This window comes from Abramis brama, assembly GCF_963993115.1.
Source record: "Abramis brama genome assembly, chromosome: 16".
Taxonomy (NCBI): Eukaryota; Metazoa; Chordata; class Actinopteri; order Cypriniformes; family Leuciscidae; genus Abramis; species Abramis brama.
Genome location: NC_139978.1, coordinates 31,711,626 through 31,738,140, shown reverse-complemented (window position 1 = coordinate 31,738,140; position 26,515 = coordinate 31,711,626). Strand labels below are relative to the sequence as shown.

Here is a 26,515-nt window from a genome sequence, read left to right as displayed (position 1 = left end):
TTTTTTCAGGATCCTTTGATGTTCAGAAAATTAAAAAGAACAGCATTTATTTTGAACAGAAATATATTTTTTTACATGTCTTTACAGTCACTTTCACTGTCTATTTAATGCATCCTTGCTGAATAAAAGTAGTAATTTTTTTCAAATAATAAAAAACCTTAATGACCACAAACTTTTGAATATACACTTATATATACTTTAAGGCCCCATAATCACAATGAAGTGAACCCTGATTCTTGTGCTTTCTATATTTAGTGCACAAAATCCCAGAGTTTTTCATTTAATTTGGGCCCGAGCTCAGATTGAAAGAGTCCTAATCAATATGACTTTGGAGGACCCTCAAACAGATGTAGCAATACTCTTCTTGTAAAACACCGCAGTGGAGAGAGAGCGAGAGAAGCCGGCTGCTGTTCAGTGGATTAGGCCCAGGGCGTATGAGTGCTGCTGGGAGCTGGAGAGACCCCGTCACACTCGCCCTGTTTACAGTGTGAAGAGTGTTTTTATGTCAGGGTTTTTGAAGCACCTCTCAAAGCCTGGGCCAAGGCATCGGGGCAGAGCTTACACTGGGAGAAGATCCACTTCACTGAGACACTCTCTCTCTCTCTCACACACACACACACACCGTGTGCTTGAGGGCCTGGATCACTGACTCACACACTGATCAGAGCAAAAGAACGCCTGAGCATTGTGAACGTAAAAATAAGCCAGTGTGGTAATCACTGAAAGAGCCCACATATGCTCTCGGCCCACGCCAATACGGATTTCTCCCCCGGCTAACTAAATGACAGTGAGCTTGTTTATCGTTTGCATCCGGTCCAAAATCGGCCTGAATATTCTAAAATGACAATAGGAATTCAATGATTCAAAAGTTGCTCTGTTCTAAAATCTCGTGAGCTGCTTACTATAATTATGTTGCCTTCTAAGACACCTTGTGGCCAAAATCATCACATATCCTCCGTTTGGTTTGCGTTCTGGGGCCGGAGTTGAACCGATCTTTCCGGCCCGGAACGCTCTTTTCTGCAGTGGAAATGTGCGGAGCGGTTCAAGAACGGCAACCCGCACTGGAACCGTGTCGGTGGAAAAGGGGTAATATAGCCTTTGCAGAGAGGGCAATCCCAGAATGCACTGCAACAACAAAAAATACACCCGAAAAAAAAAAAAAAAAAAAACGAGTTAAATTTAATTAAACAGGGTATACAATGCGCTAACGTACTGTATTAGGGTTGTCAAAATAATCAGAACCAAGTCAGTACTGACATTTTTAAAATGTGACGATACTAACATGTCTGCAGGAATGTTAGTATTGAGTACCAGGTCAATCCGGGACCCACTGAATTAATAAATGAATACATATAAATAAATTAATAAATTAATTAATAAGCATTTATTCATTTCAACCCACAACCTTTGTTTTCTCTATTTTAAAAACGTTGGATAAAATGGTAAATAAATGGTAAATAAAATGATTAACTCAAAGGTCATGGGTTTAAATCCCAGGGAATGTATGAAGTGATAAATTTTTTTGAATGCAATGTAAGTTGCTTTAAATAAAATAGTAATATATATAGATATTTGAATAATAAATAAAATATATATTCTACAACTTTTATAATACATATAAAACAAAAATATAATAAAATACACATATATTAATACCAAAGGCAGCTCACTAGGGTTTGTGTGTTTGCGCACACAATGAAGTAAACGTTTCTGATGGAGCGTGTGAACATGAGAGTGACCAGCGCTGGCATCTCTCCTGGCGGGACGGGACGCTCTCTGAACTGCTGTCACTGGCACTCTCCCCTCCAGTATCAACACTGGATGACTCACCACTTTTCACTGACTAACTCTTTTCTTGAACGAGAGCGAGAGCGAGGGGGGTGATAAGAAGATTGTCAGGCATAGTGCTGGAGGGGAAGACAGACAAACCGAGAGAGAGACAGAGAGAGATGGGCATATCTCAGCGCTGCTGGCTGCCTCTGATAAACACTGATAAGGCATCTCTTTGATGTTCAGTTAAGTGTAAAATTAAAATGCGCCAAAAGCCGAGGGGCGCACGACACCCCCTTCTGCAACTGAAGACGGGAGGATTTTCCTCTTTTCTTGTTAGCTCCTCCCCTGTGTGCATGTGCGTCTCTTTCTGAAATCAGGCAGGTGTTAATCGTACGGGTGTCTGTCCCGTCGTGCTTGTATAAAGTCCAAATCAAATATCAAATCATTTTCAATCTTTCATCTGGCTATCATTAAGCCTCATTATCCACACGGCCTGATTACAGATCCAATTAGCCTTGTTTCTCTGAGCCGTGCGTATAGTTAATAATTTCTCTAATTGAAAAACTGTAATGTCAGAATCACAGGTATGAAAACACTTAGTTGCCTGGCAGCTTCTACGGCTGTAATGACGGCATAAAAAAAAGTGGCACTGACCAAATGAAATATTAATATGTCTGGAGACGCTTATAGAAGCTTCTAACCTGATTTGTCACATCTGACCAAACAGATTAAGCACTTCATTGGAGTCGCATTCTACACTTTCAAAGCATCTTATTTTTATCTTCCATCCATCCATTTCAAGTCAAGTCAAGTTTATTTATATAGCGCTTTTCACAATACAGATTGTATCAAAGCAGCTTCACAGTATTAAATTAAAATAATACATCAATGCTTGTTTCTAGTGGAAACGTCCACGTTTGGTAATGCTGATCAATAGTATTGTTGATTGATTAATTAAATTAAATATCCACAAATATCCCCAACTGAGCAAGCCAAAGGCAACAGTGGCAAGGAACCGAAAAACTCCATCAGGTGACCTAATGGAGAAAAAAAAACCTTGGGAGAACCCAGGCTCAGTCGGGGGCCAGTTCTCCTCTGGCGTTTTTATGAACTAGAGGTCGGATTTAACTGTAAGATTAAAAGTATTATATGAATGCCTGGCTGAAGAGATGCGTCTTTAATCTAGTTTTAAACTGGGAGAGCGAGTCTGAGCAACGAACAGTATCAGGAAGACTATTCCAGAGTTTTGGAGCTAAATGTGAAAATGCTCTCCCTCCTTTGGTGGATCTGGATATCCTAGGTATGACCAAAAGCCTCGAATTTATTGATCTTAAAGAGCACGATGGATTATAGGCCGATAGAAGATCCGTTAAATAGACTGGAGCTAAGCCGTTTAGGGCTTTATAAGTCAGTAGCAATACCTTGTAATTAATACGGAACTTTATAGGTAACCAATGTAGTGATGATAAAATTGGTGTTATATGATCATCCATCTATATTTCCATCCATCTATCTTTCCATCTATCTATCTTTCCATCTATCTATGTATCTTTCCATCCATCCATCCATCCATCCATCCATTGTATCTATCCATCTATCTCCTACATGGAGTTGCATTATAGATGGATAATTTCCAGCTATAAAAACCTAATACATTATTTGTAGTTTGTATTTAACAGAATTATATTACATTATATCATATTATTGTATACAAATATATATTTTGATGCATTTAAAATGTGCAGCTAAAATAAACCGGACTAATTTTTGCGGTGGAGCCAGTGAAAATGTTGATGGGACATGGTATATCTGTTATATATTTTTATTTTTTAGTTTGATTTGTAAATTTGCCCATTTTTTTCAGTTATTAGCCAAAACATGAAAATAACGAATGTCTTATCTCTAATACGTTGCTTCTGAGGCTCATCTGGCCCAAACTCTCACCTTCACTCATGGCTGTGGCATCACAACAATGACGACGTCATAACTACAGCATCAGTTCCATAAATGTTCCCTAAACTGGGTGGAGTGGGGAGCGAGCTGTGGCTGAAACCAGTCTATAAGCGGTGGACTAGACGGCCAATTCACACTTGGATTCAAATCCGCATCTCGTCTCATCTAAAGCTACAGAGTTAGTTAGCTGGGCCACTTTGTTCCTGTCGCTGTGGGTTTACTCTGTAATCATGATGCAAAGAAATGCAAGAGAGATATAAATAAAGCAAATGCCCTCAGAATCTGGTATCCAAGCAGCTGGAGTCTCACGTATGCTGTTTTCCTTTCACTCCTCGGTCATCGAGTGCAGTAAAACAGAGAGGCAGCAGTAACTTCTCAACCTCTAAAGGCAGCGGCCTACAGCTCAGTCAAGTGTGCAATAATGTGCTCAGACAAGAAATGAAAAGCAAAAGGAGAGAAAGAAATGGAGTAAAGGAGAGAGGAAAAAGGAGGGGGCGGGAATACAAGATGTAAATCTATTCACAGATTGGGCCAAATCGGTGCTAAGACTATTATTTTCCCTCACCGCAACAGAATCTTGGCTGGAGCACGACACCAACCCAGACATTAAACACTTGGGCCCATTTCAAACATCAGTAACCACAAACAAAAGGCACCAACAAAAAAGTTGGCCAAGTTATTTGGCTCGATACTCATTAGCACCTGAAATTCTGGAAGGAATTACATTGTAAATACCCCTGAAAACACTCATGCACCCATCATACCGCTGCGCAAAAATGAGAATTATAAAATCAACGGGATGAAACTCTGACTCAAATCGGCTTTGCAGAATGGAAATATGACCGCACTCTATTCTAACACTTCTGCAGAAAATCGTTTGCACATGACACAATTTTCTAAATGGTTACTAGGGTGATTTGAGGGTTACTTATGTTTTACTGAACCCAAAAATAGTCAAAGTACCTTCAGCCAAACCCGCATAGTTTTGCGAATGACATCTGCAAATGTGAATCCTGGGTGAATTATATGTACATTATACGATATATTAAGAAGTTTTAGTGTACATTAGCTATGGCATCCAAGTTGAGAATTTCATTTGTGTGGAAAAATTGGAATATTGCAAAAACAATTTATTGGTGAATGTGTTTCACCAATTAATATCAGGATAAAATAAAAAAATAAATAATACATGCATTCCAAATTATTATGCAAATTGGAATTAAGTGTCATAAACATAAAATATTTAGTTTTTCAATCAAACTCATGGATGGTATTGTGTCTCCGGGCTCTTTGGATCACTGAAATCAATCTCAGACACCTGTGATAATTAGTTTGCCAGGTGAGCCCAATTAAAGGAAAACTACTTAAGGAGGATGTTCCACATTATTAAGCAGGCCACAGGTTTCAAGCAATATGGGAAAGAAAAAAGATCTCTCTGCTGCGGAAAAGCGTCAAATAGTTCAATGCCTTGGACAAGGTATGAAAACATTAGATATTTCATGGAAACTTAAGCGTGATCATCATACTGTGAAGAGATTTGTGGCTGATTCAGAGCACAGAAGGGTTTGTGCAGATGAAGGCATAATGAGGAAGGTTACTGCCAGACAAATTCATTGGATTAAGAGAGCAGCTGCTAAAATACCATTACAAAGCAACAAACAGGTATTTGAAGGTGCTGGTGAACATTTCAAATGAAATGAACATGAACAAATGAACATTTTCAGTCCCGCGAACCTCAAGGTGTAGGATCCTCCAGAGGCTTGCAGTTGTGCATAAACCTACTATTCGGCCACCCCTAACCAATGCTCACAAGCAGAAACGGTTGCAGTGGGCCCAGAAATACATGAAGACTAATTTTCAGTTAGTCATTTTCAGAAGACTAAATGTCTTGTTTACTGATGAGGGCCGTGCAACCCTGGATGGTCCAGATGGATGGAGTAGTGGATGGTTGGTGGATGGCCACCATGTCCCAATAAGGCTGCGACGTCAGCAAGGAGGTGGCGGAGTCATGTTTTGGGCCGGAATCATGGGGAGAGAGCTGGTAGGCCCCTTTAGGGTCCCTAAATGACCTTGACAAAGTATATAGAGTTTCTGACTGACCACTTTCTTCCATAGTACAAAAACAAGAACCTTGTTAAAAGCCTTCCGTAGCAAAATCATCTTCATGCATGACAATGCACCATCTCATGCTGCAAAGAATACCTCTGTGTCTAAAAGGAGAGAAACTCATCCCCCCATCCTCCCCTGACCTCAACCCTATTGAGAACCTTTGGAGCGTCCTCGAGCAAAAGATCTATGAGGGTGGGAGGCAGTTTGCATCAAAACAGCAGCTCTGGGAGGCTATTCTGACATCCTGCAAAGAAATTCAAGCAGAAACTCTCCATAAACTCACAAGTTTAATGGATGCAAGAATTGTGAAGGTGATATCAAAGAAGGGGTCCTATGTTAACATGTAACTTGCTCTGTTAAGATGTGTTTGATTGAAATAGCTTTTGATTTCAGTAAATATGACCTCCTAATGCTGCAAATTCAACAAATTCAGTTCTTTACAATGTATAAAATGTTTTCAAACTCTGTTGTGCATAATAATTTGGAACAGTGCATTTTTAATTTTTAATTTTTTGAAAAAAAGAAATAAATAAATACTGTTTTCGTTGGGTGGTTTGTTCAATGAAATTCGACTTATACCGTAACGGTTAGTGACTTGAAAATTATACTGACTGTCATTTGCATCGACTGTTTAGGAAAATCAGTGTAAAATATCATTTGCATAATAATTTGGAACGCGGTGTAATTAAACAATAAAATAAACCCAAAATTTCTATCATATATAAATACAGATTTTGGAAAATTTATCCCCACAAATGTATTTTTAACTAGCATTTGAAATCCTGAAATCTGCATTAAAATAAAACCCAGCTAATGTCTAGTAATGTCACTGCATGAAAACTATTTTTAGTTGTAATTTGTAAGTGGCTTATGGTATTTTGGTCTCTATATGTGATTTGAGTCCCTCTTTCAATGGAAGTCTAATGGAATATTTTGAATATTTCATCAAGCATAATAAAATTTTATAATAATAAAAAAAAAAACTTAATTCCAAATGCTTCAAAACTAATAGCACACCATCACTAATGAACACAGTGGAATGGCCTACTAAATAACAGCTTGTGAAAACTGGATTTCTATTCCGAGCAATGACATTTGCAACAATTCTTCCTTTTATCGTCCAGTGTAAACGCACGTCGAGGGAAATTGTCTCAAACAAAGTGTCAAACAAGACTAAAAAGTGTGTGAGAAAGTTCCAAGTGTTCCACAGACAATGAGTGAAAGAACAGATTGTGTGATCTACACATACAGATGGACACTTGTGAGAGAAACAGGTCCATGTTGGGTTTGTTAAGGCCTGAGGGGCTTGTTGGATGTCAAAGGAACAGCATATCCAAACAGGAAAATCTGTCATTATTTACTCACCCTCATGTTGTTTCAAACCCTAAAGTTGCCTTTTATTCTGTATGCCACATAAAAACTACCAGCACATGGGTTTGGAACATCATGATGGTGAGCAAAGGACAGAATTTTACATTTTTAGGAGAACTACCCCTTTAAATGCGTGTATGAATTTGAGATGGACACATACGTGGTTCTGTTGTCCTCACTTCCTGTTCCTCCAGAGAGCAGGGCACAATAGCTTGTATACTCTGTTTAAAAGAATGCCAACCCTCGAGGGAACATCACAGCAAAGGAAACTGAGAACAGATGAGCCGTTCTGAACATCTGAATCAATCTTTCATTTGAGAAAGAGAAACAGTGAGTCATCTGAGCCACACTGAATCATAAATGAACTCATAATACAGCTGAATCTGATTATGCCACGTGGCACCGCTGCAGATCAAACCCTCGAGACTGGAAGACTAGGAACGCGCATGAGAAATCGAGTAGTCAAGTACTTGTTCAGCACTAACTGATTGATAATTAAAACGGCAATTCAGATTACTAGATTAGAACTGATTTTCAATTTTATGGTGGGAAGAGAATGCGAAGAGTTTAACGGACTACTGTTTTTTGTAAATTTTTAATAACTTAAATATTTTTTAGTAAATAATCTTAAATATAAAACATCAAGATTTGAAAACAAATAGTTATGATTAATTAATTTCAACTGTGTTAAATAGTTTTTTTTTTATCTAGGGTATATATATATATATATATATATATATATATATATTGTATTTTAAATTATTTATATATTTTATATTGGCATATATATATATATATACACACACACTGTATATTTAATATTTGTATATTACTATATTAAATATAAGTCATTATATTTGTGTGCCTTATCTTAATTCTTAATGTCTGACTAATTAAGTTATTTGATTTTCATTATGTGTTTGAATTCTTCACTACAAAATACAAAATAACTCAAAATGCCCATCCTTAGTTGATGCGTGTCATTTAACAGAGGCTTGTGTGATTAGCTGGTCCGGTTTATTTCTTACCTCTGCGCTGCTCACTCGACCTTCCTGGAAAGAACACTCGGCTACGTTATTAGTGCAGATGTGGCGATACTTGCACCAGTTGCAGGGGAAAGGGCTGCTAACACACGACGAACACCTACAGAGGAGAAAAACAAAAGAGTGTTATATGAGAGATGTGTTCTGAGCACATGAAACAAGTAATCTGTGAACTCGACCTGAGACCATTATGTAACTAACTATGTTGACTGGCTGTGGTTAATAGTCTTATTCCTAGTTTTAGTTTAAAAAGTACAAAGTATATTAATTTAGTGTTTTAATGCAATCACAAGCTGGCTTTGATGTAACATTCTATTTTATATACATTTATATATTATATGCATTAAATAAATACATATTTAAAATAGTGCTGTCATCTAACGTAAAAGTTTGTATATATACATACATACATACATACATACACACACAAACTGTATAGACACTGCCCGGCCTAAAAAAGTTGCCGTTTGGATTTAAATAGCCAAAAGCTTAAGAGTCTATGATCATTATTGCAGTGATTATTATGTTTTTAGCATCTAATATGTTTGGCAACAGTTTTTCTAACCCTAATTGATGGAGTGTGTAGCTTTTCATTTCTTACACAATCATGTAGGAAGACACATCATGGCCATATTCCAGGATGACAATGTCAAGAAACATTAGGCTCAAATTGTGAAAGAATGGTTGTGAGAAGCATAAAGAATAATATTCACACATGAATTGGCAACTTAAACTCATTGAAAGTCTTTGGGATGTGCTGGAGGAGACTTTACAGAGTGCTGGACTCTTGCATTGCTAATACAAGTTTTGACCAAAAATGTATGCACCTCTTGATGGAAATAACATCTCAACATTTATTTATTAAATAAATGGTATGATGTTATTCATATGCTATTCATCTGCATAGTTGTCACAGTATAAATTAAATATAATTCATCTTTGTTAAAGCTACAAAAGTGATTTTCTCTTTGTGTTTTTTCAGACATCAGTGGGTATATTAGGTATAATAGACTAATATAGTCCACTTGAAGGAGTGAATTAAAACAAGTGAGCAAATTCAGACACTGACATCACTTTCGCATAGTTATTAGCCTGGTTAAAAAACCAGACCCTTCTCAGTTGAAACTGAGTATAGGGTCTGGGGAAGCTATGTAGACAAATCATTTCCAAAGGGGCGTCACCAACCGACGTAGCTCACATTCCTCTGGGCGCAGGGAGCTTGATTGACAGGCGATCTAACCAATCATAATCCGCCATCCGACATTTTGTCCGACAAAGCAGTCAAGAGAGATAACGTAGCAGATTAACATGGGAGGATTTGAACATGAAAAACGGAGTGTACTGTCGTCTTTCCGCGGTTAAAACAACAATCCTTCCCATGTTCATTCATGTTTATTTGATGCTATAAATGAACTACAAGGAAGAGATGATTGGTTCACGAGCAGCTTTAACTGATGCTCTAAAGCGATCTGTCAGACACATTAAAGAGCCACAAAACGGTATGTATCGTTTAAATTTCTTTTAAAAAATGACCAAATTTGAAAGGTGAGACTTTGTTTAATATGTTTAATATCAAAAGTAACCGAAAAGTAACCTGGTCTGTCCTTTCTGTCAGCGTGTTGTCAGTCTCCTCTCTGCTCCGCAATGTATTTTTCACTGCGTGAGAACATGGTGTGTGCGTGAGAGCAGCGTAGCTTGTCGGGCATAGCAACAGTAACTAAGGGAGGCGAGTCTTTGCGAAGGGTTAATCAACAGACGCGATAACTGATTCATTTATATCTGTCTATGATGTTCCACGGCGGCATCCATCTTTGTAATGAAATATCCTTCAGTGTTGCTGCGCTGTCGTCATCATGTAAATCCCTCCCCAAACGTTTCTGATTGGTGCCGCGATTTCAGCGGCACAGTAATGAGTTTGAATGGGCTCTTCTCCAGACTATCCTGAAGAGAGAATTACAATTCGCCGGAAGTAGTCTGGGTTTTCCCAGGCTACATAGTTATGCTTGTTGTTTAAAAATCATTTGAAACTGGCAGCTCCAGTAGTAATGAAAATATTTATCTTGAACTCTGTCTTGGAAACTAGCATGAATAAACCTTAATTAAACTATTTAATTATCAATTAAAAAAATTATTTACACCTGCATGATATTACGCTGAAGCCACATTAGGCCAGCGGTTTGGGAAATGGATGGATGTATGATTCAGCTGCGGGCCTCATTTTCTAGTCAGACGCTGGTGTGACCGTCACAGTGCATTATGGGTATTCTCTAGTACATCGGTTGTACACTTGTTATTGCGGTGCATTATGGGATTGAATGAGTGCACTCGATAATGCCCACTATGGCTTCTGACACCTGACTGTTCCCTCAAATACTGCCCTATTTATGGGTATAGGGGGCGATTTCAAACACAGCCAAGGTCTTACTAGGCATACTAAACGCACGAAACTGGTACTTGCAGTCAGTAGAAAAGGGAAAGTCGGAGTGGATGATCCAATGACCCAACAACCAAACAAGATCTAGATTTTTTAACCACTACCCCACACCACCCACAAACACAAGAAGTGGGAACTAGAACTTCTTCATCTTCAGCAGTGACCTAAACTCTTTGTCCTCAACTGAACCTCTGGCTCAAGTCATTCATTCTCTCAATTCTTCGAATACTTTGCCTATAAATCACATCATTGTCCTTGGGAACATCTTGAACGAGCCCCGGGTCAGACTTAAACTCTCACTTCTCTCATTGTGAAAGAAGACGGCGCCGTGGAAATCTGAGTGGTCAATGAGCCCCGGGTCAGACTTAAACTCTCACTTCTCTCATTGTGAAAGAAGACGGCGCCGTGGAAATCTGAGTGGTCAATATGTCACAAATCCACTCTTTCACTTCAACACACACAATTAATCCTCTAGGGCCATTGAACACCCGACTCGTTCATGCCGCTTCTCAATTAGTCATTAACCTGACCCTGAAAAAGCCTATCAGACGGAGGCCCTAATGACATTCTCAATTAAACAGTCACATCCCGCCGAGAAACAGAAGCGGGCGACACCTGTGGACTCGAGCGCGGCGTACAAGACGAAAGGCCAGTCGCGCCACGAGAGACACTGTGAGAGCGTTTGCGGATACTTCCGGCAGGGCAAGTTTTCCCACCTCACGCTGTCTCTCATTTGCCACCATCCCACACGGAAAGCCTGCGCAATACGCCATCCTAATCACGTCTTTCCCTCTGGAGGCACGCTTCAAATCGCCTTTAGAGAGCACTCGACAGTCCAAGCACACCACACCTGGAGCTGCATCGCTCAGTATGATCTCGTTTCGCTCCCCTCGCTCTCGCAAGGGCCCCGGGAGGAGAAAACATCTGAGGCGTTTGCAGGGGCTAAATTATACAGGCCGCTTTTCTCTGGCAGAACAATCGCACGGATATGAAACCATACAAATTATCATGGGTCATTTAAAACGCGTTAATGCAGTTTCTTTGCAGTATGGATGCATTTTAACTCGCTAAATCTAATATTGCTGCCGACGGGTGTGCGGTGTGGGAGTGTTTTTAGTGCGCTGGAAGGGAAAGATGCAAACTAGAGCTGATGGAGGAGGCGCAGCGCTCCACTGCAGCTGAAATGCGCTGTAAATACTGCAAACGGATCTGCAAGTCTCGCCTGAAATATGCAATATGCTGTGTCAGGGGTTTAAGGCCCATCAATTCACTCAGCTTTAATTTGAGCGTGGGCTGAAAAACACAGCACGGCCAAATGGTGACACACTGATGAAGTGAGTATTTCACCATCATTGGGAGTCTGGGCTGGACTTTCAGCTCGGGCGAAACAGCATCAAATCATGAGACTGTGCACAATAGTCAAACTGAAATTAAAAAATTGACCATATTTAATTTCTTAATACAAGTTTCTGGCCTGGATTCATTTATGCACGTTATAAGAAAGGTTAAAAAATAAATAAATCTTTCAAACAAAAATGAGTAACATGGTAATAATATGGTCCACCTCGAAAATGTCTTTCATTTTCAATGACATCACTAACCTTTTCCCAACCCTCCCATCCAATCACTGGGCTCCGTTATGTATGGAAAGCCCACTTTTTAAAAATCCAATCAACTCCTAATGGATAAAATCAAGCTTTTGGGGTGAAACGGATTCATTACAGAAATAATGTATATATACAAACACACAATAAATAAAAAAATCTAATTGACAATCCAATTTTGCTCAGAAATGCATATTGAAATCTGAACAAAATGAGACTAAAGCTAAAAATTAAATCCTAATTAAAATAATTGGTAACACTTTACAATAAGGTTCATTAGTTATCCACCTTAGTTAACATGAACTAAGAATGAACAATACTTCTTTAGCATTTATTAATCTTAGTTAATATTAATTTCAACATTTACTAATACATTATTCAAATCAAAGGTTGTATTAGTTAACATTAGTTAATGCACTGGAAACTAACATGAACAATCAATGAACAGCTGTATTTTTATTAACTAATATTAACAAAGATTAAAAGATTCTGTAACAAATGTATTGCTTATTGTTAGGTAATGTTAGTTAATACTAATTAACCTTATTGTAAAGTGTTACCAAATAATTATATATTTATTTTATAAAAAGATTGCTTATGTATATGTATATATTTTTTATAGTGAGATATACAACTTTTTTTTCAAATACACATTTATATTTTTATTGCAAAACATTACTGATTATCTTGCTTTCAGCACATTCTGACTAATGCTTCCAAGACTATCATGAGACATTTATGCAAAATCAACAAAACATGTTAGCTAGATAACATTATCTTGGTGACACATCAGCAGAAACCACAACAACACTGAGGAATACATAACAGAAAACCAAACCAAATTTTACATGGCATAAAAATGTACAAAATCACTGAATGTTCCTTATTGTTGAGCCCTGCATCTACTCCCTCAAAACCTATCCAACTCTTCATAAAAACGCTGAGAGAGGACACAGTCGTCCTTTGATATGCACTTCCTGGTAACTTGAGGACGCGCATATCTAGGTTGAGCAATAAAACACAAAAGAGTTTCAAATGTTTAATGAATGCCCACATTCACATCCAAAACTAACTAGCACTAGAAAGAAACCCTCCCTAACAGCTGCATGGGAAGATGAAACAGAATAAAGGGCTTTTAGCTTTATATAAGCCATTTCATAACAAAATATCCTGAAATGCACTGCGCTTCCTCCCCTGCCCCCTCTCTCACATCACAGGTGGTCATTATCCCACTGGGAAAGACGAGGTTAAGAGGGGGCTGGGGAAGGGTCTTTGGGTCTGGGTGGTCAAAGAATTGTGGGAAATAAAGATGGAGGCATGAGATTGAGGACGAGTGAGTGCCGTCCACAGGCGTCACACAATTGGCGGGCTAAACGTTCCCACAGGGCTTTTGTGAAAACAGGAAATCTGGCTCCGGCTATAGGCCACGCTGGCAAGGTAGCGTGCCTCGCTCGGACGTGGGTTGCCATGGCAACTGCCGAGCCCGGCTGGATGGATCAGCACGGGCGCTTGTACTTACACACATAAAGAGTGGATTGCAGAGTGTGGGTTTGTGCATCTAATTTTCTGTAACACACACAGTACCTGTATATGTAGCACCAAGGTGCAAATTGCAGTCGTCACGTAGCGGCTCCCTCCAGTTGTCATATTTCATCTCCCTTTTGTTTTTCGCTTTCCTTCCTTTGATAAACCAATTCACATTTCCCCTCCAGTTTCGATGCAAATCACAACTGGAACGGCCGAAATGGGTTTGGAAAAACAAAGGAGGCGCTAACAATGCGTGATTGTGCTCGCTGACTGGGTTAAGTGATGTAAAGCGTTCGAATGAAAGGAGGAGTGGCGGAGGGAAATAAACGAGGGGGTTCCTATCATCCGGGACGCAACAACACGTCTCCACCCACTGCATTGACTCCACGGTGACTGAAGTGCAAATGAACAGAAATATATAGAGCATGGATCGCTCTTAGGCCAAAGTCTGGCTGTGATTACAGTGTTCGGACTGAACTGAGTCAACACTCAAACGCAGGGTTTGTCAAACTTTTAGATGCCACTGACCCCCAAATATGATCATCCATGTGTGAGGGACCACCATCCTAAAATGTAAAAGGCAGCTATACATTTTTAAGTATAAACACCTAATTATACTGTGAAAAAATAATATTATAAATGTGTAAAATATTTAGTTTGGCTGTGTTTTTTCTAATCACTGTAGTACTGTATTTATCAAATGTATTTATTTATTATTTGAAGCAAAGTTCATTTATTAATTTTAATCAATTTATTTATTTAGTTAGTAAGTTTTATCAAATGTATTTTTGTCATTTTAATTATTTAAATTACATATTATTTTTCAATTTTTATTTATTTATTATAATTAAATGTATTTTTTTCTTCAAATTAATTTTTATTTATTAATTTTATGTATTTAAATCAAGTTTTATTTATTTAGTTTTATAAAATGCACTAGTTTTAATTATTTAAATTAAATATTATTTATTTTAATATTTGTATGCATTTATTTTAATCAAATGTATTTATTTTAATTAATTTAAATTAAAAGTATTAATTTATTAACATTTATATTTAAATATAATTTATAATCATTTATATTTTGTTTAATCTTATTTTTTATTTATGTTTATTTTATAAATAAAGGTGACTTGACTAAGCAGAAGCAGAGGGCTGCAATGACTGAGTGCATATATGACCTGAATCACAGATTGAAATGATTCCAGCAGCAAACAGCTGGACCGCACCGCAATTACACACCAGCGCAAACACCTCTGGAGCAATTACACTCATTTACTGACCACAGACCGAGCTGCAACTCACTCTTTTTTTTTTATGGTGTTATTCTAAGAGAAATGATTTCTCATGGTTTCTCATTTCTCATTATCTCTGAAAAGAGATTTCAGCAGGATGTTTGCTGGTTTCTGAGAAATGTACAGATGTTCTTGTTTTGCTTTTAAATGAGGTTCTCAAAACTATGGAAGCTTGTTTCTGCCACTGAATAAAAAAGAAAAAAGGTAACTGCGACTTTTTATCTCACAATTCTAACTCGCAATTGTGAGGAAAAAAGTCAGAATTGAGAGAAAAAAAGTCACAATGATCTTTTACATTTTTTTTATTCCATGGTGGAAACAAGCTCCCATACAAAATTCAAACATCCAATTAAAAAAGAATCCTTTGGAACCTAAGCAAAACACCTCTTGAAAAAAGTATTTAACTTTTGCATTAATGTTGCAAAAGTAACACAAAAAAGCATTTGTATATTTGCACTAGACTTAAAAAAAACACCTTCCGACTACAGGCAAAGATCCTTTAAGTCGGTCCATGCGGTGGCCATCTAGGTAAAATCATGCTAAAAGAAAAACCGATTCAGGCAGGACCAGTAAATGCACGTAGGCAACGTCTCTATCAAAACCTGATGTCATCATAATTGGGTATAGTTCTATAGTGGTGAATGGAAGGTACAGCATTGTGTTCCCATTTGCTCCAACGGCAAATGAAAAAAAATTCACTATAGTGTTTCTATGCCTTTAATGGTCGGCCTTTAAAGAGGAAAAAGATGCCAAATTTGCAATCACTTCTTCAGATGTTGTATTAGAAACACCCAGACAAGTGACTAGTTTTCTGAAATTGTATTGCCAAGGTAATATAACACAAAGTATAGTGTTAAAAATGTACATAAAATTATATATAAAAAAGATTTTCATGCTAATAACTGTGGAACCACATCACCACAGTCTGTGAATTTACTGTATATATAAATTAACTAAACATTCAGAAACATTAGCAAGGAAAAGAAGAGATATTAACGAATACAGCTCAAAGTGACTTTTTTTTTTAATCTTAAGCATTCTAGATAAAATTTTGCATGTGGTTTTGATTACATGATTATACAAACACACACACAAACACTTCACTATCCATGAACATCTGTCTAATCCCGCTCAAGCTCTTCATCGTGGCACATGTGTTGTGTTTGTGTGTATCAGTAAAAATAATTACATTTCAGCCAACATGATTTCACAAAAATGTGACTTATGTAGCCATAAAGAATGCTAATGCACAGCTAACACTTTACAAAAAGGTTATATTTGTTGAACATGAACTATCAATGAACAATAACTTTTTATAGCTTTTATTGTTTCATGTTTTGTCAATGCATTTTTCATTTTAGTTCAAAATGCATTAATGTCATCTTTTACGTTTCATGTTAAAAAAGTAGAAATAAAGATTAACCAAGATTAATAAATGCTGTAAAAATACTGTTCATTGTGAGCTCATGTTAACTAGTGTTTTAACTAATTTTAAGGTAGGTAACCTTTTTTTTTATTTTTTATTTTTTAAGTGTTTACCATTTATACTGCAGACAGTAAAAAATCAGTAACTTCTAGAATGATTTTACCTGGATTTGAACCTGCAACCATCATATACCCACCCAGAGCTTTAAAGTGGACCTATTATGCCCCTTTTCACAAGATGTAATACAGGTGTTCCCAGAATGTGTCTGAAGTTTCAGCTCAAAATACCCCATTTATTAGAGCTTGTCAAATTTGCCCCTATTTGGGTGTGAGCAAAAACACACCGTTATTGTGTCCCTTTAAATGCAAATGAGCTGCTGCTCCCACCCCCTTCCAGAAGAGGGCGGAGCCTTTACGGCTCATGCTTCAGAAGAATGTCACGCATTGAAAATATCAGAAATTGCCTGTAGCAGTGTTCAGCCTTACATGTTCGAAGCGGAGTCGGACAATGATGGAGAGACTCAGAAAGCAACTGGATGTTTCTGAATGGTTAGTGAATAAATGTGTAGTTGTTGTGGAGTTAAGTTGAGAGGGGCTTCATTCTACTCTTACGTAAGTGTAAGTGGAAATCTGGAACCGTGGGTGGATTTTTATCATTATAGACTGGTTGATAACACACACTGTGGACACAAATCATATTTCAAACACCTTATAAAGTGAATTTTGCATAATAGGTCCACTTTAACCATTGGGCTTCAGCTTGCTCTCTTTACTAGCATGTTTTTGAGAACTTTCTCTTCACTAAAATTACTTTTATTTTTTTAAAGTTAATATTTCCAGCAGCTGCGCTGGCTGTTTTAAGAGCGAAGACGTGAGGCTGGATGAAAAGTGCTGAATCATTTGAGAAAAAAAAAGAAAAAAAAAGGTAAAAGTGCTGACAAAGTGGATAACGGCGGCTGTGAAGGAAACTAGTTCAATGACTGCGAATCCAATCACACCCGGCTGGCAGTTTCACACGTCACAAAGACATCTTTGACCGGAGCACTTACGATTGCAAGACGCTGCAGTTGTAGAAGACGAAATCGGTGGTGATGAATTTGAGGCCCGTCTCTTTGGACTTCAGAGAGAGCTTCACGACCCGTTTATCGCCTGGAAAAGAATGGAAAGAGACATTAATGAAGAGTTAGGCGGAGAAAATGCACGAGAAATGAAGTTAGCACGAGAAGGGTCATTTGAACTCGCACTGTTGGTCTAATGCAGGCTGAGCAGCGATGTGCCCCGCTCTGCACATGTACTCAGTAATGTTCACGTTTCGAATATATTTGATTGCGAGACCATTTATCCACTTCTTCCATCTGTGAGTGAAATGCACTTACGTTTCAAACTCAGCAACCCTTTTGCGTTCCATAATGACTACATCTCTGCCCATCAAATTATACTTGTGGGCCTCACTTCACTATAATTGACATAATATTTCCATTTGCACATGCATTAATTGTTATTAATGGGACTACCAGGCTTCCGGAGCCTAAAAGTTACCATCGTGAGATTTGGAATTCTTAGAGTACCTTAAAAACCAGGAAAATGAAAAAGGGGAAAATGAAGTTAAGTCTCAAAGCTTCAGGAGGCTCTAAAGAGATTTGTGTAATTATCAGTCATCACAAAAGGGGGGGAAAAAAAAGGCAGGGACAAAATGGGAAAAACGGAAGGAAAAAATTAAATTAAATCAAATACAATTTTATTTCTAAAGCACAAATTGCTCCACAGCAGCTCTAAAGAGCAGCTTAATAGACTTGGTCAGAGTAGATGTATTTAATTTGACGCATATGAAAACGAGGCCGTGGGTGACAGATGTACTGACTGTCGAAAGACTGAAAATGTGTTGTTCCACAAACTTCCAATGGACAAACGGCATGGAAAACAGGGCTTGTGAAAATAGGAGGACCTAATCAGATAGTACTTGTTTTTGTTCACACCAAATGAAATATGCCATAAACATAAATTAAAGCAATACATGAAAAAACAAATATATAATATTAAATAAAATGTTTTTGAAAGGCAGCATTTATTTGATCAAAATACATTAAAAAAAGTAAAATTGTGAAATGATAACAATTTATTCCTGATTCAAAGCTGAATTTTCAGCATCATTCCTCCAGTCTTCAGTGTCACAGGATCCTTCAGAAATCTTTCTAATGTGCTGATTTGATGCTCAAGAAACATTTATTATTATAATCAGTGTTGTGCTGCTTAAACATTTTTGTAACATTACAAAATGTCTTTACGGCCACTTTTTATCAATACCTCGATGAAAAAAAGTATTAATTGCTTTTAAAAAATATATATCTCATTGACCCCAAACAGTAGTGTATATATTATCAATGAGGCTTGAAATCCAATATCCAGTTTTTACCGAAAATATTTACATGGTGGTAAATAACAAAAAGACTATTTTTGTGCACAAATAAAAATGAAAAGAAAATAAGAAAAAAGCAAACGTTTAGGGCAAATCTCCAAGGGCAAAAAAGCAAATCTCCTCAAAAAATTGGATGAGAAAAGAATCCATATTACACATTTTTTTACTGTCCAATATTCTATTCATTCCTTTAATCTGAATAGGTGATATTTGACAGGAAAAAAACCAGGATGTAAAAAGCAAACTGAGAACGAAACACTGGGAGGAACCAAGACTCAGCAGGAGGAGCCCATGCGAAATTATTTACAAAATTAGCCATATGATATTATGATGATTAAAGAAGCTATTAGTGCTGACAGTATGTCATCAACCAAAAGAGATCAACTATTTGAGATGGTCAGCTTTGCGTCTAGAGCATGAGGAAACATTCTTTGCTGTTTGGACCTTATCAGGGTAGATTTCACATTTATTTTAACATGCATGATAATGGGTTGTACATGATATTGCATTGAAAAATCTTTTCTCACACATTTCTAGTGGACTAAAACAGTGAAAATATGAGTTTCGTAAATTAGACGTGGTGTAGGACATTAATGCAACTTGCTGAATGAATTATGCATCTGTCCTTCAGCCTCGTTTTCCATCAAATTAAACATTGTATTACCCTTTCTAAGACTCTTAGTTACTATAGATGATGGTTCAACCCTGGAAAAGTAGAGGAAGAGTGGAATTTCAGTAGTTGATGTTGCACTGGAAATCTTTTAGCTGATACAACTAACACAACATGGGCAGAGAAAAATAACCAATAAAATTTCAGCTTTTTATGATTCAATCAAGTCTCATTCTACATTATTTCAAATCACATATCAAAACACAATCACATTACGGATGTCAAATGCATTTTGAATGGCACATCATGTCTCTTACCGTATCCCTGGGTGACATATGGGACATCCCGCAGGGACGGGGACATGCAGTTGATTTGTCCTTTGTCCAGAACTTCTCCAGGACTTTCTGTTAGCTCCTCAAACACACATGTCACCCCAACTGAGAGGTCCGGGACGTTAGCTACCTTCACACTCAGCTGAAACACAAACACACACAATCTCCAGTCAGATATGCAAGATGATCACATGACCAGCTTACTTAAAATGCGTGAAAACAGCATTGCGTGTAAAAGCAATACTCGTAAAGGACGCCGTTGTGAGTGTCCATGATAAAAATGCATTATGAAGACAGTTACGGCGCTATACTGGAGTGATTTTATGCTTCTGGAGTAGCATATAAAATTCAATCACCTGTGTCGAAGCGGAGGTCACGGACATGTTATCAGGAGTGACAGTGATGTCAACACACTGTTTCAGCTCCGTACTGAAGTGAAGCGGCTCGGTCCACTTCTCACAGGCTTCCTTTCTGGAGCACCTGGAAATAAACAAACACACAAACAAACAAACGGATGAGTAATCCGAAACATCCCGGCCTGCACAATGGCCTGCAGTTGGCGGCGCTCGCTTGATATGAGGCGTTTGCAGAGAGCAGCGGCCCGTCTCGTTCAAGCTTCAGTGAGCATGATTTTCCTTTTCCCTGTCCACTCAGACCAATGCATGTCAAATATCCACAGATACCCACAGTCCCAAAAAATGGATCAACACTACAAAATGATTCTGATTCTGCCGATATGGAGGAAAACACACATGTGTGGATTTGTATCTGTGTGGTCAGGGCTGCTGTTCATTATTTACACATGATAGTGACACAAACATGGAGTAAGGAGGTAAACAATGCGGTAAAACTTAATTTGCGGTTGCAAAGCAATGTCGCAACATTATAGAATGAATACAGCTGCATTAATATAGAATTTAATCAGCTTCGAATGTTGCTCATCCAATCAAAACTGAGAGTCAGAACCATACTTTTTATACTGTTTTTAACTATACAATAATTCATTTGAAACTATCTGATCTTTTAGTTCAAAATAAAAATAAAACAAAATTTGAAAACAAAATAGCAAATTGTAAAATATTTAATTACCCAGGTGTAGAGATATTTGAGACATTTTAATTGGAATCACAATAAAAATAACCATATATATTGATATACTCAGTTTCTACAATATAAAATTACAGTAACACTTTACATCAAGGTTCGGTTCATTAATAGTAGCTGATGCATTAGATATCAAATTACCAAATGAACAATATTTGGTAACACTTTACAATAAGGTTCCATTAGTTTATGCATTGAGTATGATTAACTAACAAGCAAATAATTTGTTACAGTGTTTATTAATCTTTGTTAACGTTACTTAATGAAAGTACAACTGTTCATAGTTAGTTCATGTCAGCTCAGGTCTATTAAATAATTTGATAATGATTTTGTTAAATTGATTTTAATAATTTAATAGTAAATGCTGAAATTAACATTAAGTAAGTTTTTTTTAAAAATGCTTTAGAATTATTTTTCATTGTTAGGGTTAGCATATGAATAAATGGAACCTTATTGTAAAGTGCTACCCAAATATTTTAAAATACATTTATTAATTTGGGTTAATGTTAATCACTATTTATTACTTCATAGTTATATTTAAATTATTAATACATTATACATATTAAATGCATACATAAAACATAATTATAGTTAATTAATACATTTGTAAGATTATGTCAACATATTATAAACAAATGAATTAATGAACAATGGTAAATAATATATAATAAAATAAATAGTGTATATAAATATTCAATGTAACTTTTGTGTTGAATGTAACACTATGTGTGTGTGTGAGAGAGAGAGTGAGAGAGTGTGTGTGTGTGTGTGTGTGTGTGTGTGTGTGTGTGTGTGTGTGTGTGTGTGTGTGTGTGTGTGTGTGTGTGTGTGTGTGTGTGTGTGTATATATATATATATATATATATATATATATATATATATATATATATATATATATATATATATATATATATACACATACATACACACACACATATATACCCATTAATTTATGTTTACATTAACACAATTGAAAATGTATTAGAAAAATTATATAAATTAACATTAAACTAGAATAATAAATGCTGTACAAAATGATGTTCATTGCAAGTTAATTATACCAAATGCATCTGAATAATAATGATTTGAACCTTAATGTAAAGTGTTACCAAAACTACTCTTACAGTGATATAAGATTTTAGACATTTTTTTCAAAAGAAAAGTGAAGAGGATACATTAAGGGTATTGATTACCTCCTAAAAGCGAAAGAGACAAGCACAGTAATTTGTAAGCGTATCAGAGACGGTTCCAGCGACTGCTACGCCTCTGGTGCACACACTCCTCCTATGCGCTCTCATTTGTTTTTGCCGCCGAGCGTCCGTGGGAGTGAGCTGGCCTGGTTTCCTCATAAGTACATCTGCAGGGAAGCTGCCAGATATTGTAACATTCATAAAACTGGCATGTTCGTTAGACGTGTTAAGTGGAGTTAAAAGTCGCCCATGCTTGTGTTAAACCGCAAAGAGTTATGCTAATGTACACAAAGCCTCATCATAACCCGACCCAGATCATCTATTTTAACAATGTTTGTGCCACCATTCGTGACACGGCGCATTAAAATATGTGATCCTCACCGAAAACCAAGTCATATTTTAGCGACTTCAGCCCTAAACGCGGCTATTGTTGATTACAGTTATATGTCAGCAGCGAGAAGTACAGTATAAGCTGATGATGCATATCGAGGCTCAGTAAATTAAATGCGCTTTAATTTTGAGGCTGCTCCAGAGATACTCTAATGAAAAAGGCACACGGAGGAGAGATAGAGAACAAGCCTGTAAAAGCTCGGCCGCCCGGATTGCATCAAACACCTCAAAACAAGACATGGGGGGGGGGGGGAGCTAAATATTTGCCAGAAGCCCAGGTATCTAATTCATCACGATGTCTAAGATGGCATTATTTTCCATCAGCAAAAGCAAAAAGCCGCATTTTTACCTCCAGCGCACCTGTCTGTCTGGGAAATGAAGCAAGCGCAGTCGATACTGACAAAGCCATTATTCACCAGCAATGCACACAGCAGTAATGATTTGTTTTCCCTTAATTATACCCATATGTCTAAGGAAAGTAAAAAGAAATGGGAGCAGTCTTAATTAAAAAGATAGAAAAGGATATCTCTCGGTACATGCACCTTAAAGGCCTTCCTGCCACTTTTTGCTTTCACTTTTTCTCCTCCCTTTCCTACGTTCGTGAAATGAGTTTTTGTCCAATTAAACTGCACTTGTCTTCCTGGTGACCTGGAACTAATGCGATTTATGATACATCGACACCTTTTCCAGGTAGGGTGGTCCTAAGGTGGCTCCCAGGACACAAATACCCAGGTGACAACAAAACAACGATTCGTCGTCGCGAGACATCCGGAATGTTTCCTTGAAGACCGTATTGATCCCTCTCAACGCGCAGCATGTGCAGCAAGCGGAATCTGGGACAGGAACTCAACGAGGGCTGTAAATCGCCCATGACAGGAAGCATACAGTGAAACAATGCTCGGTGTAAGCAAGCATTCATTTAGTGGACTCTTTTGTTTGATGTGACTTAGGGGACACGTTACAGGGACAAAAGTGTTTTTGCTCAAGCGCATACTCGGGATTGAAACCTTAGGAAGGTTATTCCTAGCCAAGGAATAGATCACCCAAAAATGTATATTGTTATCATTTAATAATGCTCAGGTTGATTTCTTTTTATATTTATCTAATTTCTCATTTTTATTTTATATACATTTGTTCATTTTGCATCAATCTCTTGCATAATAAATACATGGTCCATATATGGCGTTTTTCACTTAAAATTGCATTTGCACATAACCATATTTAAATTAGAAAATGTGGAAACCAATGAATTTTGATATCATTGACATCACACAGAGTTTGAATATGTGCATGCAGGAATGACATTTCGTATGATTTCATTTTCGTTTTACTTAAAAAGGCACATACATTTTAATTATTAATACTGTATAAATACTTATTTACATTTACTAACACAAAATAAGATATTACAATATAAATAAATCTCTGAGCTGCTCTTTTCCATTCAATGATGGCATGGAAAAGCCCCCAAAAAAGCACTATAAAACCTCAAATCTTATGAAGTCATATAAGACCTCTGTTGTTTTTCACTGAAAATCTCATTTGTACATGCACATATTTAAACTAGAGGGCATGTGGCATTTGCCGTCATTGACGTCAAGCCTGGCGCAATGCATCCTGACACACCAAATCTGAATATGTGCACGCATAAATGACATTTCACATTCATTCATTTAGCAAACATATCCAACATGATTCACAGGATTCATTCAGCAACAAGTAAATGCAAATTAAGAGCTATTGAGATCTATGGCTGGTTGCATAAACTGCTTAGATTAGTCTTAAAAGTTTCTTTTCTTCAAAACTAACTTTAAGGCAGTTACACAAGAAGGTAGAGCAGTCTAATCTGAATTGGAAAAGAAAGACTGATTACCTCTTCCAAACTAGCTCTTAAGACATAGTCTTAACATAGTGGCTAAGTTTATGCAACTTGCCCCATCTGGTCTGTTAATCACACAAAGCTATTGTTTTACTTCAAAATACTTGGAATATATTCCGTGAGTCATACGGGCTACTTTAATAGAGCTTTTAAAATGCTTTTTTGTCATTTATGCTTTTCCTGTATGGAAACCAGCTGCTTGAAGGCTCTTCAAAATATCTGGTACTTGCGCAGAAGACAGAAAATCATATGGGTTTGCAATGACATGAGGGAGAGTATTTTTAGTTGAACTGAGACTTTAACCTTCCAAGCTCCCTTCATTTCCCTCATCTCTCCATCTGAGCTTGAGGAGTGGTAGTGCAACTGATTCCATTTGAACTGACTCATTTCCCCCCAGCTGAGATCTCCACTCTCTGAGTACCAGCTTAGCTATTCCAATTTTCTAAGAAATCTATTACGCTTCCATATTCGGTGTCCTTTTTATGATGATAATTCCAGGATGTTTTCCACTGGTCTCCTATCATTCCAGTCCAAGTAATATTGCTTTATTATCTCTAAGGTCACACTGAACCCTCTGTAAATGAAGAACTAGGGCAGAAACAGGATGAAAACCTTGAAAACTCCAGTGGCCTTTCATGATGGAGAACTCCGATAGCGACGCTCTAAGATGACTGGGTGGACAGGTTGTTAAGATCGAGTGAGGGGTGAAAGACAGGGCGAGGAAAAATCGATGAAGTGCATTAATTGATATACGTAAAGGACTAAGTGCTCGGAGAGTCTGGGTCAATTGTCTCTTTGACTTTGATTAGTGAGAGGAACAATAGGAGACCCGTCCACCTGTTTGAGTGAGGGCTTATTGACAAGACAACAGTTTTTCTGGGTGCCTTTCGGGAAGTCTGTCTGGAACACGACCTTTACGGTTTGCAGACATTAGTCATCAGCGATTTAAACAATGGTTTTCTTTCACTTGACTTTCCCCACTTGGTTTCAATCTTTCAGAAGCATGCTGGACTAAAGCAGAAGCACAGACTGAAGTGACGTCACTTTCTACAGTACAAACGACTGATAAATAGCCTTTAAAAAAATGGAATCATACAGTAAATTGTAAATAATGTTATAAAATTGTAGAATTTTAAACGCAGATGAATAAAAAAAAATAGAAAATGAGATTTAAATTAAAACGTACATATTAGATAAGTGTTTTGAACATATAGACAAGTACTTTAAAGGGTTACTTCAGGATTTAGCATTAAGCTTTGTATTAGTAGAAAACCTGTAGTATTTTCGAATTACCATGCTTTCCACCCTCATATCCCTCTGAGAGGAGAGATTTATGTATTTTTTGTCTGGAAAAAATCCTCCGATGACGCAAAAATCGTCATTTTGCGTCATCGGAGGATTTTCTGGCCAGAGCCTAAAGACTACAGCCAGTAGGAGGCGTTGTTCCGCATGTTTTCAGCCCGCCCATAGAGGGTGGGATCTCACTCACAGAATGTACACACAGTCAGCCGTCTTTCTTTGGAAGCTAAGCTAGCAGGCTCTTGTTCTGTGGAGAAAGCTGAATAGTTGGAGAAAGCTGAGTAAGTAGGGGTTATATCCTCCTTTTCCCGGACTTGTCCGGCGGGCGAGATCGTTCAAAATGTCCGGGATTCGGCTTTTGCTTTCTGCGGTTGCCATTCATTGTTTACATGCACACCTCTTGTTTCAATCTAACTGAATTCATTCCGACCGGTGAGTCTGAATGTAGTGTTTACATGAACGCTAATCAAGTGATCGGTTGATGTGCGTTTTAAACATTGCTAAGAAAATTCCTGCACCTCCGTTGCGAGACCGGCGCGTCTCAGTAATGACGCCACCGGCCTCGCGCCGTTCTCCCGCGGCCGTCAGCCTCGTCCTGCTCGCCACAGTAAACATGATGAATGAATGGCGACTGTAGAACGCAAAAGCCGAATCCCGGACATTTTGGGCGATCCCAAAATCCCAGGCAGACTCGTCACGGAGACTCACTGGTAGCCTCATAGGGTAGCCTAACCTTGTTTTCAACTGCGCTGTCTTACCGG

At 37.6% G+C, this 26,515-nt stretch overlaps 1 protein-coding gene across 1 annotated transcript in view; it reads right to left on the bottom strand.

Annotated features, from left to right (window-relative positions):
• Positions 1–26,515, bottom strand: part of plxna3 (plexin A3) — a 158,384-nt gene that overhangs the window by 51,791 nt on the left and 80,078 nt on the right. Inside the window, exons 6-9 of the mRNA XM_084138594.1 lie at positions 20,249–20,372; positions 19,878–20,034; positions 17,584–17,683; positions 8,235–8,349 (exon numbers count right to left, since the gene is read on the bottom strand). Coding sequence (XP_083994720.1) covers positions 8,235–8,349; positions 17,584–17,683; positions 19,878–20,034; positions 20,249–20,372 — 496 coding nt within the window. The remainder of the gene's footprint in view (positions 1–8,234; positions 8,350–17,583; positions 17,684–19,877; positions 20,035–20,248; positions 20,373–26,515) is intronic.